We start from the raw sequence: 20,428 nt of genomic DNA, 5'->3' as shown, positions 1-20,428 counted from the left end.
CTCAGTGCAATGAAAGCTACCCACCCAACAGAAGTCACTGTGAAGGTATGATGATGGGTCTGATCGCTGGCTAGGAAATAAAAGTAAGAATAATTTTGTACCCAAACTATAGGTATTTTAAAAGGGTTTGAGTTTGATTATAACAAATTCATCTTACCAATAGATTCCATTTTAATTTCACATCACCTTATCATCTATTTTAACTTCAACATCATATGCCTCTTACTTTCTTCCCTCCACCTCACATTCCAAAAGTTGTTTATTAATCTTAGCCCAGAGATGGTGAATATTCCCTGAGTTTACACTCAAATGCCAACTCTTAAACTGATCAGTCATCTTGAATGTTAGGTAATCATCACCTGCAAACACACTGAGACAAGATGCTTAAAGATTTTTTTTAATTCATTTCTTACCTGTGCACAAGAGAAGTAACTACCAATAAAAACTCAAAAGATATACAGTATTTTTTACATGGTGGTTAAAAGTAATTAGAGTATCACATGACCATGAAAGTAATGTTTCCAATTAAAAATCAGAATACATGTTAGGATCTCAATGGAACAAGCCAAAAAGCCTTAGAAGCTGTTCCAGAGCACAAGGCAGTGCCCCTTTGATTTGCACGATGACAAAGGTAATTTACAGTTAAACTTTGTGATTATTGAGACAATGTTACAATGCAAGTTTCTGTACAGTTAAATGTAAAGATATAACCAGAACAGTAACTCCAGTATATTTTAACTGAACTTGCTTAAGCATTTCTGCTGAGATGGTTACTGGAAGATTCTACACCAAAACATGTCTTATGACTTTTTTTCCCCCCCTGGCTTTTTTGCATTACTTATAATTTCATTCTATTGCAATGTGTAAATCTCTAGAAATGATCTGTCTCCATTGTATATATTGTGTTTATACTTTATACAAATTAAAGCAAAAAATGGTAGATTACTCAAGTGGTATAAATCTTACAGCATTTTGCTAGCAAAAAAAAAAATACATGCCAAAATCACAATAAGCATTATTGGTACCCACAAATTGTAGCTTCAATTAATTTGTTTCCTTTTTAATTTGTATTCTACATAAACATTAGCCTTCAGTAGTAATTTAAGTAGTAAATAAATTGGACAGTTGTAGGTCAGACAAAACCTGTCCACTGAACTGTGAAAGCTGATATTGTTTCAAAAAAATCACAAATAATGCAGAACAAAAGAAGTGTGATGCATGCAACAGAGTGAAAATGCATTGATTCCCACTGTTTGAAGAAAGCTACTGCACTCCACCTTAAAATGCATCAGACCGATTTTAGTTATAACAAGACAAATCCCAAGAGTCAGAATGAAATAAAGCAAATATTTTAAAGATTTAAGAGCTGTTATCAAAAATAAATTACATTTTTTCAAGTTAAAGAAACACTGCTATGAAGGCTGAGAGCCAAGCAGCCTTTCAATAGCTGCATTGATGTCTCCTCCTGTTGCTATTAGCGCTTGTAAGTTTGCTTCACGGTTCAGAAAGCCCATTGCACTCAGCTGCTCCAGTTGTTGCTGAAATCGAACTTCTGGATTTTGTAACTGCTAAGAACAAAATTTCAAGCTATAAAAGCGTAGCACACATTTAGCAAAGTACAGGATTTAAACATAGTTAGTTTTGCACCACTCCCTGTCTTTACTAATTTCTCACTACCTCTTTTTAAAGATGCTAAAACTATACTAGTGACATACATTCAATTCACAACTAAATTATTTTTTTAACAAGGCAGAGCAGCTTCAAATTTTAAGAGTATCTACACTTACATGACATTCTTGAATTACAGGAAAAGCTGCTTGTTTGATAAAAAAGGATTAAAATTAAACTGAGTAAATTTATGTCCCATGAACAGTTTCTTAAAGCTATGCGTATAGTTGTGTTTTTTTTTTAAATGAAACAAGAGTTCAACCTAGTAAAGGGGAACAACAAGCATTATGATGCCACTGTCAGAAATGGTCAATGTCATATGTCATAGGCTTTTTTTTCCTTGACATAAAAATCACCTCTTTTTTAATGCTCCAAATATTTATTAACTAAAATTACCAAAATTCTAATTATTGGAAAGCTTCAGTCTAAGGCAAACTGACAGCTATGCTTTACAGGACGATACTGCTCATGCAAACTCATGGTAAAATTCCACATTATTTCAGTGGTATCATCTTCAGTTCAGAGGCATTTTTGAATTATAACAATAATAGGAAAATAATACACTGGAGTAATATTGTGAAGTCACTTTTTGAAAGCAATGAGTCACTTAGATACCAACACAAAACTTGTGAGGCTACTACTAATTTTCCTTTCATTCTAATTCAAAAGTTTCCCACATTAAGAAATTACTACCAGTATTTAAAATCTGCATACGGTTCCAAACGGATAATGTAAAGACATAACCTGAAATTTAAGAACTGCCCTCCATCTGATTCTGCCAAGCAAAACGAAAGAGAATGTTGACTCAGTAGTGTAAGATTTGATAGTGTGAGTGAAAACACATGAGGCTATGGTTTCCTGCAAGTGACACTGACCAGCACCTTCTCATGGCTAGATGTCAGATCAGCAAGCTGAACTATCTCACCCTGCGGTAACAGAGGAGGAAGAAGTAGGACTGCCCCTTCCACTAGCAGTCTGCCATTGCACTGGGTATGTACCACAGAGTAAGGGTGCTGTTTCACACAGCACTCTTGAGAGTTAATTGCACGTCTCCTTTAAAGCTAGTCTTGCTCACCACCCTACAACTACTGGCAAAGCTGCCCCCTTTGCTTGACTTCTGGAGCTCTCTGGAAACCCTTAATCCCACACAGTACGTTAACAAAATGCACTGCAGTCTGAACCTGCAGGATGTCAACAAAGCCAGGCTCCAAATAACCAGACTGTGGCTATTCCAAAGTATGGGGCAGAGGCTTAGTCACAGCCAGAAAGTAACAGCCAGCAATACAGATAAAAAACACAGAACTAATGGTGTTCAATGTGCTTAAGCTTTTCTCTTGCCCAAGCCCACACTTCACTTGCCAGTGAAGGTTATCACCTCTATCTAATCTGCCTCAATCTTTCCAAGCATTTCAGAAATTCAAGGGTATGAAGATGAGCGTATAAAAATCAACTGTTCAGAGGACACTTTGACTCAAATTTGGTGTTTTTCCAGCATGTACTTGCACAGCTGCAACAGCACTTTTAAGCCTCCTCTGACCAGAAGTACCCAGGGAGCACTCTCTGCAACTATCAGCCTTCTTTCTAGTGGTTTACAATGAAAAAAAAAAAAAGTAAGAATTAAAAAGAAATTAGAATATAGAGATGTACTTCACCTGAGCATTTGCACCAGCCAGTGCCTGCAACATCTGCTGGACAAACTGCTGGTGACCAGGTTCAGCAATTCCTGATGCTGGACTTGTATTTTCACTAGGAACAGAACTAGGTACAGTGGATCCTGTAGGAGCTCCAGTGTTTCCCAATCCACCTAAACCAGGATTAAATCTGCATACATGACAGAAAAAGAAACACACCACTTCAATAATAAATACTAGCCTGTCTCTTCTCATTTATTTAATCACTGAGTAAAAATCCTGTGAAAGAGTGGATGACAACTTAAGTAACATATTAAGACAAAGACCAGAGTCATCACTGTTCAGAAGTGCACAGGAGGCAAAAATGTAACAGATTCTAAACCGAGTTTAGTTAAACTAAAAAAGGCAGGAGTCGTCATCTTTAGTAAAAACTGGGTAAACCTCTACATATAAAAATAATGAACCACATAACACAAGAGAAAAGTTCTTGTCTAAATTTGTAAGACTGATTCTTACCCTGGTATAAGACCCGGTGCTTCTGTTGCTAGTGTTTGCAAGCCCTGCTGAATCTGTAGCAAAGCCTGCATTGCTCTAGGGTTTGACATAGCTGATAACGTGTCAGGATTCTGCATCTAAGAAAAGGAGAGAAACTCTTAATCGTTGGCAGATGTTCAAAGTGAATCGTTATCACTAGATGTTTTATAGAGTCCAACATGATTTCAAAACTTGTTTTTCAACTTTATATTTGAATATTTACATTAAATCCTTCAAGTATGTTTTTCTTTTTTTGAGAAAACTTTCATAGGAGGCAATCAATAAACTCTCTAGATGGGGACAAAGCCTTTCAAAGTACACAAGCAAAAGTATTTTTCATTACCTCTTCTAGCAGACTTCATCTTTCAAAGCCATAGGACTGTATTAGTCCAACATCATTCTAGATTTAGTCTCCTATATCACACTACTGGTAAGCAACAATGCTGAACACAATGAAACTTGACCAATAGGTACCTAAGTTATAAAGTATTTCTTTTTCCTAGCTAAATTCAGACCACAGCAGTTTGGGCATGACTATTTGGGCATGTTTTCATACCTGTAGTGCCCTCACAGCTTAGACAAATGCAAACAGATACACTGCAAAACATACTAGCAAGCAAATGTACAATATTCAAGGGCTCTCACTCCACTGCAACTTCAGTTAAAAACTGGTTTTCACATCGACAGGTAATTTAAAAGGCAAATCCTTTCCATTTCTGAAATCAAAGTGTCCAGAAACCTGATTATTTTAGATACAAACCCAGAGGCTTATGCTCACCTCTGCTTAGAGATGCCACAGATAAGTGAAAATTAAAGTGTTTCAGTCACAAGTGACAGAGTCTTGGTAGCCAGACCTACTTCAAATAGCAGACAGGCTTATTAATCTTAGCAGCCTTCACTTGGCAACTCGACCAAATTCTTTGTGCTTCAAAAACATTTTTGATTCACACAGAAATGCCCAGAGTAAGGTCAAACTTCCTCTGGTGCAGAGCAGAATTGCAGAATAGGAAATGAAGAACTCCAGTCTGGAACATGGGTGCATAACAAGACTTAAGCACAGCAAGTTGTTAAAATTCTCCATTAATCTCTTGGATTTTTATCTTCCTGACAGCTAAAAATCAGAAAATAAGTAAATATATAGCTGGCAAAGTTTTCCCAGATTTTAAAGAGGAAAACATTTTTGGTTCTCCAAAGAAAGCTGCTGCAAATACTTTAAGAAAATATTTAAATCATGACTTACTGTCTGATATTTGGAATTGCTTTACAGAAATGGTGGCCCAACAATTCTCAGAGCACTTAGGTGACCTGGATCTTGTCTCTATTAATGTTATTAATTCCAGCTGTTAAGTAGCAGTAATTCTTGTTAAGACGTGTATAAAAGCTGCAGATGGAGTAACTGACAGATAGGTCTTCCTAGTTCTGCTGGGCCATTGCCCTTTATTGTAAAAGATGCCTCCCATTATGCAGAGGAATATGACGTGGTTTCTGTCACCCAATAATATAAATGCCAGTAGATACGCAAGAAAGTATGAGCTGCAATACTGTCACAATCCTGAGAATCCACAGATATTTCTCTGCTGTGCTTTATCTGCTAACACTGCTGATAATCTAACCTGGCACAGTCAATACAACAGAGAACTAGCTGTGCAGATAAACCCCAGGGTGATACTGACAGAAGGAGATAACCAAAGGAAACAGAAATTATTCCTACTGTGCCGTCATTAACTACCATTTATCCACAGGTTTCAAAACATACGTGTGGTACCAGCTCTTCAGATACTACTGACTCATCACAAAGCAGCAGCATTATGAAACACTACAGCCATTCATGTGGTTGAAACAAAACAGTTTCCTTCTGAACGATGAACTTGCTACTGTAATTAATGTATGTATTAATTATTTCACTCAAAACTGCCTGTGTGCAATCAGATCTTGGCAACACACATTTACTCTGATTTGCAAAGACTGTCTAATAATGAAACTCAGGCACTGGATTAAGTTTTCAATTCCTAAAATAAAAAAATCTTGCTTCCTCCTATTTAGAGAACACAATACTACTACACACTGTGGCAGCTAATACCAAGCACAATTTGTTAAGAGGGGAAGATGGTGGTAGGGCAATCTTTACAGACAAACTTCAGAACCCACTTCTTTTGAATTAGCTAATGACCTGGGACTTTCAAGAGATGCTCTAAGATCTCTTTACCCAAATACTTAATGGAGGTTTGAAGTGCTATGAGAAAAGCATAGTGAAACTTTATTCTATCAGTGGGAAAAGCACTAATGTTTTAATTTGCGAAACAAATCACGTTGGAAACAGGTGTTCTCCAGCTGGTGCACAGTAAGAACAATTATTCCTTCTAAGCAAAGAAGCAAGCGCAAATCTAAGCGGCTGCACTAGCCACAGACAAAAATATCCACTAAAGTCAGGTTTAACTTTTGAAAGGGATGGATACATTAAGCAAGAATTTATCAGCAAGGGACGACATTAGCTTTAGACACCAAGTTATGACTATATATTATAGAATCTAGCTTTTAGCCAAATCAGAGAAAGACACCAATTTACTGAAAATTTTGCTCATTGACTTGCAGATATTTATTAACGGCTAGTATCTCATCTTACTTGCTGAAGAAAAGTAGGAAGTTGTTGTCTCATTTGTTCCTGAAGTTGAGGATTTCCAGCAAATAAAGGGTTATTCAACATCATCTGTGGAAAAAAAATATTTAACTTCAAAGATCAAGCAGTAAAAACCACAGTGGATCTTAAGACAACTACTTTCACAGTAATAGGCTATGAAAATAACCTCACAGAATAATAATCATGTACTTCTCCTTTGGCCAAAAACCTGTTATGAACCACCAGCCTGAACGTGTTGCAGGGGCTTTGTTGGTGGTTTGGGGTTTTGGTTTTTTGGGTGGTTTTTTTTTGGGGGGGTGGGGTGGGGTGGGGGGTAGGTTTATTTTGTTGTTGTTGTGATTTTGGTTTTGTTTGGTTGGGTTTTTTAATCTTTTAAGTGAATGAATTGTCAGATATTTGGCAAGACAACCTCATTTATATTACAAGAAAGTCCTTTTCTGCTCGGCCTTTGCTACAGATCTAAGTGACAGTTTCCCTGTATACATCACCTGAAGTCAGGGATACCTTCCAAGTGAGTATTTAATACAGAAAAGATAACATTTTTTTAATCTCAGTTCGGGATTTGACTTTGGATATTACTGCTTTAAATAAAATTTGAAAGCACTTCTATGATACCATTCATAAAACAGGATCTGCATTTCTACAGTGAGCACAGGTCACAAAAGAGAACTTAAAACCAAAATAACGCCTAGACATGGCACCACCTCCCCTCCCTTCAATTCTCTCCTACCAAGCTAATGGGGCTATTTATTTATGGACAGATCTACCTTAATTTACAACCAAAGCATTTGTTTTGTTTAGATGGTTCTTATGCTGGGTTATACGTTCAGGTCTGTACAAAACATACACAAACTTACAAGCTATTTTAGAAGCCCAACTGGCATGACGTCCAACTACAAATTGAAGATCACTGCAACAAATTGTTAAATGCAAGTAGGTAATAACTTCAGTGGGTTAGGCATTAACACTAAAAACTGGGCCGTTCACTACAAACAATTATTGGCACAAGTGAAAATTCAACTGTATCATAGATTCAACTTCTTTAAAATTATTTTTTTACTTCAGTGTGCACACAATACATTACTACACCAAATGCATTTACCTGTACTGCAAGATCAGGATTCTGGCTTAATGACTGCATCATGCTTCTCATATAGGGTGCAGACAACATATTCTGCATAAGTTGAGGGTTTTCTGTTATCTGCTGTAATAAGCTCTGCATTCCTGGTGTGTTGAACATACCAGCTTAACAAAAGAAGTAAAAAGTCACTTTAGTAAACATCCTGACTATCATCAGAAGAATTAGACTACCTAAAATGAGGATATAGCCACGTGATTTCTAAGAGTTTTAGTTCTTGAAATAAACCTCAGTGGGGTTCTGCTTAAACATCTACCCTAGAAGTTAACATAGAGGCTGTATCCAACAAGCAGTCCCACTATGTATCTCACTATTAGCAGTTTGCGTCCAAACAGGAAATACATTATCATTCGTCTAGAGATTCCCTATCTTTGTCATTTTAAGGCAACACACTAAGGCAATACACAAGTATTATGATCACTCTTAGGATACTTTTTGTGTTTCTTTTTCTATAGAGGTCTTTGATACTAGTCAAGTGTTCTATGAAAGTAAACAGCAATCAAAACTTTGAATCAAAAACTCTCTTTCTAATGATATAATAATTTCAGCAAACTCCCAAGTATGTGCAAATACATACAATAACAAACACACCTCCTACTCCAGGTCCTACATTTGGTGCAGTTGAGCTCTGACCCGTACTGCCAGAGGTGCTATTTCCAGCACTACTGTTGCCACCGCTCTCACCGCTGGTGCTGGTACCCGTTGTGGAAGTCTGTGAGCTGGACTGAGGAGCCCAGGGATTTGGTAGAGGATCTCTATTTTCTGTGCGAGATGGCTGACTGTCCCCTCCTGTTGATGCATTGCTTACTAAAGAAGCAAATGGGTTACCTCCAAACTACAAAGGATGGAAAGCAAACATGTATCACCTACTAAAGCAAACTGTTCTAAAGTCTGCTATAAATAGCAAGTTACCCTTTCAAAATCACACATGAAGATAAATGTCGATGGCTCTTGATTAGTTATACTCACCATCCTACAGCAATTCATTGTAAACATTATGAAAAGATGCCAACATTGAGAGACACTAGCACCTCCAAAAAAATTAAATCACGTTCCTTTTTGAAAGCAGTGTTGCTATTGCACTGGTATTTTGATCACAGTAGGATTATAGCTTGCATACTGGTTTCCAACTTCAAAGCCTTTTTTCTTCCCATCTTAGGTTCCACGTTACTAACACACCCTTAAAAAAATTTCCTGGACCTCAGAATTTTAAGGCAAAGAATTAAAGGAATTCAAATTCAAGTAATACAGAAATTCATTAACTTTAAAATAGCTTCTCAAACACACAAAGCAGTATTGGTAATGTAATATCTTCAAGCTTAGAAGAGCACAGAATTTTTAAGATCTTCCCTCTCAAGACTAAGAGGCCACACAGTGGCTTCATGAAATGTTTTGTCAAGTACACATTTGGAAATTCACATTACTTACATGCTTTCTTTAAATAAAAATATTTACTTTAAGTGGCATTTGCAATCTTTTCTTACCTGTTCCTGTGCTGCATTCAACATTGGCTCCTGAATATCTGTGTACATACGTCGCAATGCATTGTATCCACCTGGTATACTTTCAAGGTTGCTCAAGGCTCGGTCTTGGTTTCGCATCATTTCCTGCATCATTGCAGGGTTTCTAGCAAGTTCTAGTGTCTAGGGAAGTGGAACGTTTAATCTGTATTAATAAGAAATCCATTCTAAAGTGAAAAAGTCAGCATTTGGCAATATCGCTATTACTGCTGTCTAACCCAGCTTCAAATTATGATTAAAGTCAAATCAAGATGTCAGCTTAGTCGAAGCCAACTGAATTAGGTATTTAGCCAACGTCCTACCACAACCATTGGTTGGGTCAGGAAGGACTGGCTACACAGAAGAAAAACCTTGAATGAACTGTTCTTTTTGTTCTTCATCTTTTCAACACAATATACTCCTACTATTCCTAACATTGTTACAGCAGGCAGTCTATAATATGAACTTTAAAATAAGTATCTACATTTTCAAAAGTATCAATTTGTTTTTTCATACATTCTGCCACACAGCATATCTTACATACCACTGAATTTTAAAAGCACTCAGAAGTACCCAGAGTTAGATAAAATTAAAATAATGAAAATGTGTAGTATATTGGAGAATTACTACTTTTGGTAAACTCATTGTTGGCTACACAATAGAAGGTTTCAAGTGCACACAGGGACATCCAACTCTAACCTCAGACATGATTACATAGTTTTCAATGTCTTTCAAAACTTCAGATTTCTGAATTATCAGACTATTTTGGACATTAACAACTAGAAATTGCCTACAGCAATCTTGTATGGATTTTCTAACAAGTCTAAATACTTCAAGAATGTTTAAGCACTCAACTAAGCATATCCAATTCCTGCTCTGTTGTCCACAGTTACAGTATAATCAAAGGTCATGAACTTAGAGAGATCCTTCTACATACCTGTCTCATTATATCTGGATTATTCAGCATGTGACTGATTTCTGGATTTCTCTGTATCAGCTGCTGCATTTGAGGGTTAGCCATAATTAACTGCCTCATCAGGTCAGGATTTGAAAGCATGCTCTGAACAAATGGATTTTCCATTATCTGAACCATCATTTCTGGGTTGGACATAAGTTGTCGTTGCATCTGACTTTGTAACTCTGAAAAGTTTGATGCATTTAAGCCCAGGCTACTCAGGCCTGCCAAACCTCCAAGGCCACCTTTAAGAGGATGAAAAAAATATAATAGAACTTTCAGCTTCTAAACACATCCAAGTTCTTTCTAAATACAAAATACTTGAACATAGCCACACTTCAAAATAATGAAAACCCCTATCTTTGCGAGGCTGTTAAGGAGTTATCCAGTAGGAGCTTGCTTCTTTAAATAACAAGACACATAACTGGAAATACAACAAACTGCATCTGAAATTAACTTGATACAATTCTAAAAGCTTTTATTTTTATTTTCCAAAGCTAAGATCCAAGGGATGTTTGAGTTCTGGGGCCTTTGTGCCCCCAACACTTTCCAATGCATTTATAATAATCATTTATCTGTCTCCTCTTGGTTTTGACTATAACCAAGAGAGATATCCCAATATGACTCATATCCCCTACTCTAATTAACGTATAGCCGATCTTCTTCCTAATGCTCCAAGAACTAATTATGCTTTGAATTCATCTCCTTTTGTTGAATCCAAACAAAAACTTTTAGAAGATACTAGTCAGTCTGAAGAACTGTTTATGCCTAAAAAAGCAATTGCTTACTATGGTTAGCTTTCCGACTCTACCTCTCTACCTCTCCCCCACCCCACGAAAAAAAAGAAAAAAAAAAAAAAGAACCAAAACCTCCACTGTGATTGCAGAAATAGATAGAATTTTTAATTCAACGGACTGCAGCCTCTTTATTCATGAAAGAGAAGACTGATAATGCTATCAGACTTAGAACCTGAGAAATACTGAATTGTAAGATTAAGAGCAATGTTGTTACTTCTGTTCGAGATCTTGGCTTCACATTACGTCAATAACTTCATCAATACTCTCCTCTCAGCAATTCAGATGCACTTTTAAGGAGCAGTAGGACACTGGAAGGAGTTTCGTTACCCATAGTGCCAGAATGTAACTTCAGTGGCATCTTACTACTGGAGGTGAAAGCCCAAGTCTGAAGTTCTGCATATAAAATTAAGTACTCAACTTTCCTCTGATAACTTACTGATCAGAAACCTTCTACAACCAATACCATAGGCATTTGTAATCAGTTTTTTGGGGTGGTGTGTTTGTTTGGGGTTTTTTTAAAGTTCTGTCTACATTAGAATAAAGCTTCAGGGACAATTACCTGAATCCAAGAGAAGACACCCACCATGCTACCTAACAAATATTCTTACCCAAGCCAAAAGGGTTACTATTTGTTGAAGCTGGTGTTGAGGTACTACTGCTTGATGTTGATGTGGTAGCAGTACTCCCAGTGGTGTTTGCTTGTTGAGCTGGGTGGTCTTGTGATCTAAAAAATCAAGTTGAAAAGTCTCAAGTTTAAGATGTTAATGTAAATAATGCCATTAAATACAGGAATGGTATCTTACTTGAGAATCTTAATTTATGTTTTGATTCTTTCTCAAAAAAAAAAAAATCACACTATTATCTCTAGGTGGCCTCCTGTAACAAATCTCTCTCAGACATCTGTAATGTCATCAATTTTCCAGAACAGTAGTTTGAAACATTAAGGACAGGGATGGGGACCACCGCAGCCATTACCACCTTCTCACCCTGTCCCCAGGATGCCTGCAAATGAATTGTTTCTTCTGTCCTTACCTTGATTTAAGGATCCTTGCCTTATTCCACTATACTCAAATACTACTGATTACATACCTGGAGCTTAAAGAAATAAAGCCTATCAATATTTGATGTCTGATTTATTTCATGACACATCTTTAATAGGATGCCTTACTGAATGTGAACTTCAGTCAACATCTTATTTCATTAGAAGACAAATACCAGAATCTCACTCACCTTTAAGACTTCAAGAACAGGATAAAAATGTAGTAACAGCCAGCATAATTTAGCACAGGCACTAAAGGCTGCCCAAGTCATGTACTCACCACCTTTCTACTGCAGAAACATAAACACAGATTCTGCCATGTAGTAAAAGAGATCAAAGGACTGAGCTTGTGTAAAGCTAACCTAGCCTCTATTTAAAAGAAAAGAGGCTACTTTGATTGTTGAATGAGACTGGAGTACTGATTTGGGTTTCAAACTCATAAATGCCTGTATTTGCAGAACTATAGCATAAAATACCTTGTAGAAACTATGAAATTGGACCTCACACAAAGATTTGAGGATTTGACAGTACATTAAATTTCATACCTCAGTTCATCTCAGAGTACCTTTCAGCTATAGTAAAATTCTGCACTGGTGTCACTAAAGCAAAGACCAGAAAAAAAAAAAAACAAACAAAACAAAACCAACCAACCAAAACCACCGAAACAAAAACCCACAAGCCTAAGGGATGCCTTAGGTCCAGAGCCTTCCCTGAGGTTTCTGGGAGTTCTCTGACTCTAGGCTAAACATCAGGTACCAAACAAAAGAACTATTAAATACTTTGCACGTTCTTTCACCAAATCATCAATACTAGCTTGTAAGTATTCCATCGACTGGTATACCCTGCTGATTTGACCAACATTCTTATAAACAGGTAAATAAAATGTGGCATGCCAAGTCATGAAGGTATATGGTGCCATGGGACCAAATCACCTCATTCAAGTTCTTACTGATTTTCTGGGTGTGGAGGATAAATGAATTTGAGTCAACAAGATCTCACAGTTTTACTAAAACTTAAGTCCATAGTGATTCCTACAAATTCGGTCTTGTATATTTTAATTAGTGTTCCTTTCCTGTTTACTTTCAGGTCTACCAAAACACATACAGATTCTGTTGAATGAAAACCTGTTCTAGAGGAAACCTTCCAGACAGCCGCTAACAATACAGGAAAGTGAATATGAAAACCTGGATGCCTGCTTTGACATAAGCTGCCCTGACATAAGGCATCAGGTGCAACTCTGGGCTCCCGAGAAGAACAAGCATTAATACCCTGTAACATTTACAGCAACTGCGAACTTTCAACACAAGACAACTACAGTAACCCAGACAGCTGTAACTTCAATGAAGAAGATTACAGGCCATATAATTATAGACGGCGCATCTTCTGCTGAAGATATTTGGTTTCCTTTGGTCTAGAAAACACAGAAATTTTCCTCCGTAAGCAAAAGGAAAATAATAAGCATAAAACCCTCTTTGGTTTTTCAACTGAGATACTCTTTTCAGAAGCATCTGTACCTCTTCACGTAACTGACAAGAAAGGTTCACAAAGCAGGAGAGAAAAGTACACGAGATTGAAAACTTGCAGTTCATACTGCTTTTATGGAAACTGGGGGCATATACCCTCAAGATAATGGTTTGACTGTCAAGTCTGTCAGCCTGAAGTCTCTGAGAGAGTGAAATTCCTATAAAGTGGACATCATGTTTTATACCCAATTCACCATTATGTTTCCTCTCGCTTGTGAACAATTATAGATGTTGACTCGGAACTTTGTATTCAGAAATTCAATGCATCTGCACTGCTAATCGCTCACTGCTACTCTGACACTGTATAGGCCAGGTTACAAAATTACACTGCAAGCCTGTATCATTCTGGAAAATGTAGTACATAATAATAAAATTATCTTTTTTCAACAAGGATCGGTTGGGATATATGAGGATTCCTATTTGAAAGTTACACATTTAATATAGTTTAGAAGGGAAAATATCATCTTCAGATCTAGCTTTGGAAAAAAACTTTTGTTTATTCAGATACAGGGCAGCAACAGTTAAAAGAAAAGTAAATGGCATAGTGTAAAGCGGTTCGGAGCAATCCAATCTTGATATTCATGGCCAAAAAATCAGCACTTGCCAGGCCACACTGGCAGGGTCTAAGTCATGTCTTTTGAGTCAAGCATAAAATCCAGGTATTTTAGTAAGAATAATATTGAGATGGTTCACAACAATGTTATGCTTTCTCAAAGGTGATTTTCATAGTGCTGGTAATTCTCTTTAGCAGGTTGTAGAGGCATACTTTTAGTTTATTTGAGCAAAGCTAGCAGGTGAAAACATTACTGCCTCATCTGAAGATAGGGTAGACACATACAAAGGGTCTGTAGTTTTTTGTTTGTACTTCCTTGTCTGCAACATGATTAAAGCATTCTGAAGATAACAGTAATACACTCTTCTAAAATTATTCAAAAAAAGTGGGACAGAGAGGAGATATGGATTGCAATGCTGAGAGGACTGATGCAGGGATACAAAAAATTCCCCAAAATCCATAAATGTGGCATTGTGAATGGGTGCTCCCTTGGCCAAAGGCAAAGTGCAAGAACGTGCAAGAGACTGGGACCTGCATTTCAGTACCTCTTGTTATTGTAGGTCCAACCTATGAACCCTCTGAAGACTGTGCAAGTCAAAGGCATCCTGCTATCACTACTTATAAAGCCTCTCTGCCATATTCAAGGCTGCAGGTGAAAAAAGCAGAAGCGATGACAGCAGCAGAACACTAGTTTAGAGGCATGGAGCACAAAATTGCAGTATTAGCTAATACTGTATGCAAGATTGGGATGGCTATCAGGCCTAAATTTCAAGGCTAGGGAGGCACAGGGCAGGGAAGGGAGACCTCTGCCAGTGCAAACAAAAGTGTTTTGACAGAGACAAGATTCCAGGACACAGAAGATAGTCCCAGGATGTGAGCATGGAATTGAAAACATCAATTTCAACAGGTGCCTAAATTTAATGCTAATGTTATTAGTAGGCCTTTGTGATTTGGTGAGGCCTGGAAAGGGAAAGCAGATTTCTTTTCTCTCTTAAGTTCCATGCTCTTTCCTTTATAATCTGACATTTTGCCACAGGAAGAGATCCTCACCACAAACAGGAAAGACTTCAGTAGAAGACGAGCAAGAACACTTTCAGTCTAGAACAACAAACACATTATTGACTAAGCAAGCTAGATGCAATTAAGGGATACATTACCCTATTTGCTGAAAGGATTTTTTTAGTTGGACCTTTTCCTTCTGAGCACTTCACAGGAAATAATGGGCAGATGACATAGCTCAACTGATGCAACTTTCTCATGGTCATTTTAAAGTTGCCTCACCAAAACAAACAAACAAACAAAAATCTTAAAATCCAAGTCTTTCTGTTCAGCCAGATAAATCAGTTGCATTAAAGCAGTTCTCTCATAAAAATTTTCTTTCCTTGTTTTACCAAAACAGCAAGCAAGGATTCACTTAAAGTTTTCATGCGTGAAAGAATGAAAAAGTTGCACAACATATCTTTATGGATGGCAAGAGCTGATATCTAAGAACTATGGAGCAAAAGTACAGCCAGCACTCAGCACTAAACCCCAAAAAAGTTAAGTAACAAAAAAGTAAGAGACTTGCATTTAGAAACATGAATTCAATTAAAATACAAGATAAACCAAAGAAAAGAACACTGTAACTTCAGACCGCTATTCTGCACCAACTGTGACTAAGGAGCTGATTAAAGGGATTTAGTAAAATCTAGGTTTGCCCAACAGAAAGCTGTCACATAAAGAATTCACAGCTTTTTTACTGCTAAGAGGTAAATAGAAGATCACTCAACAGTAAGGTTACCTGTTTTGTGTTTTGATAACCAGGTGAACAGTGAGTCCATCATGAATCCCATGCTGAGTCAAAGTATCTTGATCTTTTAAAATTTTTCCAGCAAATATCAACACAAGCTGATCAGTGTGGGACTTGAAACGCTTAGAAATTTCTTCCTTGAACTAAACAAAAAAGTTAATATTATACATTTATGTAATTGAATACTGAACTCTAATTTTTTAATTATTTAAAGTACAAGCTATTTTGTTCACATTTAATGTGTTACCCCACTTGCATTGCACATTCTACTTTACACAATCTAGAAATACTTTAATAAAGTTTTCTCAATGTTTTTGTCCATAGGAAGACGGGAAATAGTTATTTCTTTTCTGTACAATAAAAAAATCAGAACAGTTTTACATCTAGATCACTAGTTATATAACTAGCAATAACAAAAATCTGATTCTATATAAAGACTACTGTGGCTTCAATCAAGCATGCATCCATGACAACACACATAGACCAGTATATATAATACTTATATATGCACATATATACACACTGTAAAGTATGTATACAATTATATATTAGTAAGTATACACTAATATATATACACATACACACACCACTGAAGCCATCCATTGCTGAAAGACCACGGATGCAATGGCACAAGTACATAAATCTGTCTACGCTTTTGCTGGAACTAAACAGTGAAGTATCCTCTCTTAGACATATTTTTGCTATCTTCCATGTGTCAAAACTAGCACCCCTTTCTACACAGGCAAAAGTTACCTCTCAGTTAGCTCTGCTTTCCCATTCAGCACATGTCATAGCTACATGAAATGCATTTGGCTGCCCAGGGCATGGTGAATAGCCACATTCTTCAGCTGACCAGGAAATCACACCCTCATTAAAATAACTCAACATGGAAGCCCACTGTATACCTTCTTGCCTTCCTAGCCAGTAATAACCAGGTTATGCTTTGACTGAGTTCTGGCTGAGATTTATTATTCTCTAGAAAAACGCTGTCACCAAAAGCAAAAAATTCACAAAACTTAAAAAGGAGTATAGCCAAGAAAAACACAAATGACTTGATTATAAGAACGGCAGATAAATTTATTCAACACTACTTGTCAGCAGGATAAGTATTTTTAAAAGGATCCCTGGCAGTTAGGAAGCCCTTCAGAAGTTCACCCCATTTAACATTTTAAAATTAAGTTGACCATACTACTTTAAACAACATTGCAAATACGCTAGGGATTTCTCACTCCATATAAGAAAACAAAACATTGATCTTGCAATTAGTTACGAATAATTACATCTTCTAATAGGCAGGTCTAAAAAAGTTAAATCCCACTGTATTATGCTTTGAAGGAGAGTCTCTAACTGAAAGAGCTTACAGTATAAGAAGAGGGGGAAAAAAACAGATTAAGAAAGATTTTGAGGTAAAAAGTCTCTGTGTTTGGGTAGGAAGTTGCCCTCGGTTAGTTAAGAGTCTGCTCACACAGAGTTAGTTCCAGGGGAAACAACTTTTAAATCAGCTTTACACTGGCAATATCTAGACTTGCAAGTATTCCAGAAGTCCATTCCTTCCCAAAGTGGGTTACTTACCTGAATTATTCCTGACATGTTTATCTAGTCTGTTCTCTGAGGCCCCAGCGACTTTTTTCCAAGAAACCTACTCCAGTGTTTCACTATCCCTTTTCTTCATTGTCCTGTCCACAATGGACAACACAAATAGATTGCTGCTCTCCTTAGAATAAAGGGTTGCAGGAAGGCTAATCTTTCCTTGAGGGCTGTGTTTTCTAATCCAATCATTCCCGCCACTCTCTGGATTTTCAAATCCAATTACATCATTTTGTAAGTGTGGGGCTTAAACGGGCCAAAATATTCAACACCAGTTGTTATCTACACTTAGTGGAACAACAGGATAAACTCCACAACCTGCAAGCTATGTTCCTATTAATACGAAAAAGTGAGAAATCCATGCAGGAAAATATTCGTATAAACAGTGCTGGCTCATTTAACAGCTATAAACTCTCAACCCTTTTCTGCAAAGCAACTATTCAGGCAGTTGCTTCCTATTCTGCATTCTTCTGGTTAATTAATCTTAATACACATTCCAAAGTAACACAAAACCAGCAGAAATACTCACAATTTGGTACAAAGCTAATGCATAAGAATAAAGAACTACCATACTGTGCCAAACCAGAGTAATGTCATGTACCCAAACTCATTTATTATTGTATTTTCCACAGACTGTTGTGACAGTGAGATCCACAACTTAATTCTCATCAGAAGGCTGACACTGTAGTATAAAAATATTCTTAGAAACACAGAATATCTCAAGTTGGAAAGGACCCATAAGGATCATCGAGTCCAAATCCCTGCTCCTTGCAGGACTACTTTAAACTGAATCATATGACTCAGAGCATTGTCTAGATGCTCCTTGAACTCTGACAGGCTTGGTGCCGTGACTGCTTCCATGAGGAGCCTATTCCACTGACTGACCACCCTCTCCGTGAAGAACCTTTTCCTAAGATCAAATCTGAACTTCGCCTGATGCAGCTTCATTCCATTTCCTCGTGTCCTATCGGTGGTCACCTGAGAGAGGAGATCAGCACCTCCTGCTCTGCTGCCCCCTTGAGGAAGTTGTCAACCATGACAAGGTCACCCCTCAGCCTTCTCTTCTCCAAGCTGAGCAAACCAAGTGACCTCAGCTGGTCCTTCTAAATCTTGCCCTTAAGACATTTCACTATCTTGGTCTCTTTCCTCTGGACACACTAATAGTTTGATGTCCTTCTTCAAATTACTTTATCTTAAAAAAAGTCCTGTCACACAATTGTAAAAGCTGATATTTACCCCTAAGGTCAAGTAAACAAAACACCATTTATAGAACATAACCAAACAGTATCTAATATTACTAGTATACAGGCATCAAAGGCTATATAATTCTTTTTCCCTACTTGCATGTAATGCTATTTAGATGATCTGCAAAAACAACACTACAGTAAGACAGGAATGCAACAATCAATGTATGAGGACCCCCAAAACAACCTCTACAGCAACATACGTGCATGATCCAAATGCATAATAGATCTCTTTCCAGCCACTATAACAAAACTGTCAAGAATACTAAGTCAATTTTGGCTAACTGAGGCACGTTTACATAAAAAAGCCTAACCGAGATGCAAAAAAAAAAAAAAAAAAAGAAAAAGTCTGGTGTCTTCCATGAGCTTCACTTGCATTCAGCATAACCTTGGGACTTCTGAAATGACAAAGTATAAGGAGGACCAAGACCTCTGTTTAACACTTGATTCACAGAAGACTACCATATAAAACCTAGGTTAGCATGCAAGATTTTTGCAAACAAATACAGGCTGGGTGGAGAATGGATTGAGAGCAGCCCTGAGGAGAAGGACTTGGGGGTGCTGGTTGATAAGAAACTCAACATGAGCCGGCAATGTGCGCTCGCAGACCAGAAAGCCAAACAAATCCTGGGCTGTATCAAAAGTAATGCTTCACAGATGGTTAGAGCTGTAAGGGAACTTAAAGACCGTCTAGTTACAACCCCCCTGCCATGGGCAGGGACACCTTCCACTAGACTAGGCTGCTCAAAGTCCCATCCAACCTGGCCTTGAACACTTCCAGGGATGGGGCATCCACAACTTCTCTGGGCAACCTGTTCCAGTGCCTCACCACCCTCAGAGTGAAGAATTTCTTCCTATTATCTAATCTAAATCTACCCTCTTACAGTTTAAAACCATTCCCACTCATCCTATCACTACACTTCCTGATAAACAGTCCCTCCCCATCTTTCCTGTAGGCCCCTTTAGGTACTGGAAGGCTGCTGTAAGGTCTCCCCAAAGCCTTCTCTTCTCCAGGCTGTTGCCTGGTTGTTCTCCAGGTTGTTCCCCGACTGTCTCAGCCTGTCTTCCTACACAAGATGCTCCTGCCCTCTGATCTTCTTTGTGGCCTTCCTCTGGACTCGTTCCAGCAGGTCCATGTCCTTCTTATGTTGGGGCCTCCAGAGCTAGATGCCGTACTGCAGGTGGGGCCTCACAAGATCAGAGTAGAGGGGCAGAATCACCTCCCTTGACCTGCTGGTCACGCTTCTTTTGATGCAGCCCAGGATATGGCACACTACTGGCTCATGTTGAGCTTCTCATCAAGCAACACCCCCAGGTCCTTCTCTCAATCCATTCTCCACCAAGCCTGTATTTGTGCATGGGATTGCCCTGGCCCATGCACAGGCCCTTGCAGTTGTTCCTTCATGAGGTTTTCACAGGCCCACTTCTCAAGCCTCTCCAGGTCCCTCTGGATGGCATCTCTTCCTTCCAGCACATCAACCACTCCACACAGCTCAGTGTTATCAAATTAATACATACGCAGGCAGTTGTAAGAAAATAAACTGGTATTGTTTAAATCTTCAGTTTGTACAACTGAACTAAATAAACACTACCAGCAAAGTACAGTTACTTTGTCACCTGGGAAAACCAAAAGCAAGAGGAGTTCAAGGTGTCACTGGCTAGAAATGTTGGGCATTTCTGTCCAATCTTCCTACTGTACTGACTGCTCTTGTTTATTAACATGTAACACTCCAAGCAACCGTTTCATTTGATTTGCTTTACTGTTCTAAAACTCAAGGTTTACTCCACTGTAGTAATACTACGCATTATGACATTACAAAGGTGTTCAGTTAT

General features: G+C 37.9%; 1 protein-coding gene across 1 annotated transcript; it reads right to left on the bottom strand.

Moving 5' to 3' along the window:
• Positions 1-1,004: 1,004 nt before the first annotated feature.
• Positions 1,005-17,354, bottom strand: UBQLN1 (ubiquilin 1). Its single transcript, XM_009890501.1, has 11 exons — positions 17,337-17,354; positions 15,756-15,907; positions 11,469-11,584; positions 10,046-10,308; positions 9,094-9,252; positions 8,201-8,444; positions 7,574-7,716; positions 6,457-6,540; positions 3,816-3,931; positions 3,321-3,489; positions 1,005-1,568 (listed from the first exon to the last, which is right to left on the bottom strand). The coding sequence occupies exons 1-11, from the start codon at positions 17,352-17,354 to the stop codon at positions 1,413-1,415; spliced, it is 1,620 nt and encodes a 539-aa protein (XP_009888803.1). The 3' UTR covers positions 1,005-1,412.
• Positions 17,355-20,428: the final 3,074 nt, after the last annotated feature.

This window comes from Charadrius vociferus, unplaced genomic scaffold (genome assembly GCF_000708025.1).
Source record: "Charadrius vociferus isolate BGI_N301 unplaced genomic scaffold, ASM70802v2 scaffold418, whole genome shotgun sequence".
Classification (NCBI taxonomy): domain Eukaryota; kingdom Metazoa; phylum Chordata; class Aves; order Charadriiformes; family Charadriidae; genus Charadrius; species Charadrius vociferus.
This window is presented reverse-complemented; position numbering and strand designations above follow the sequence as displayed.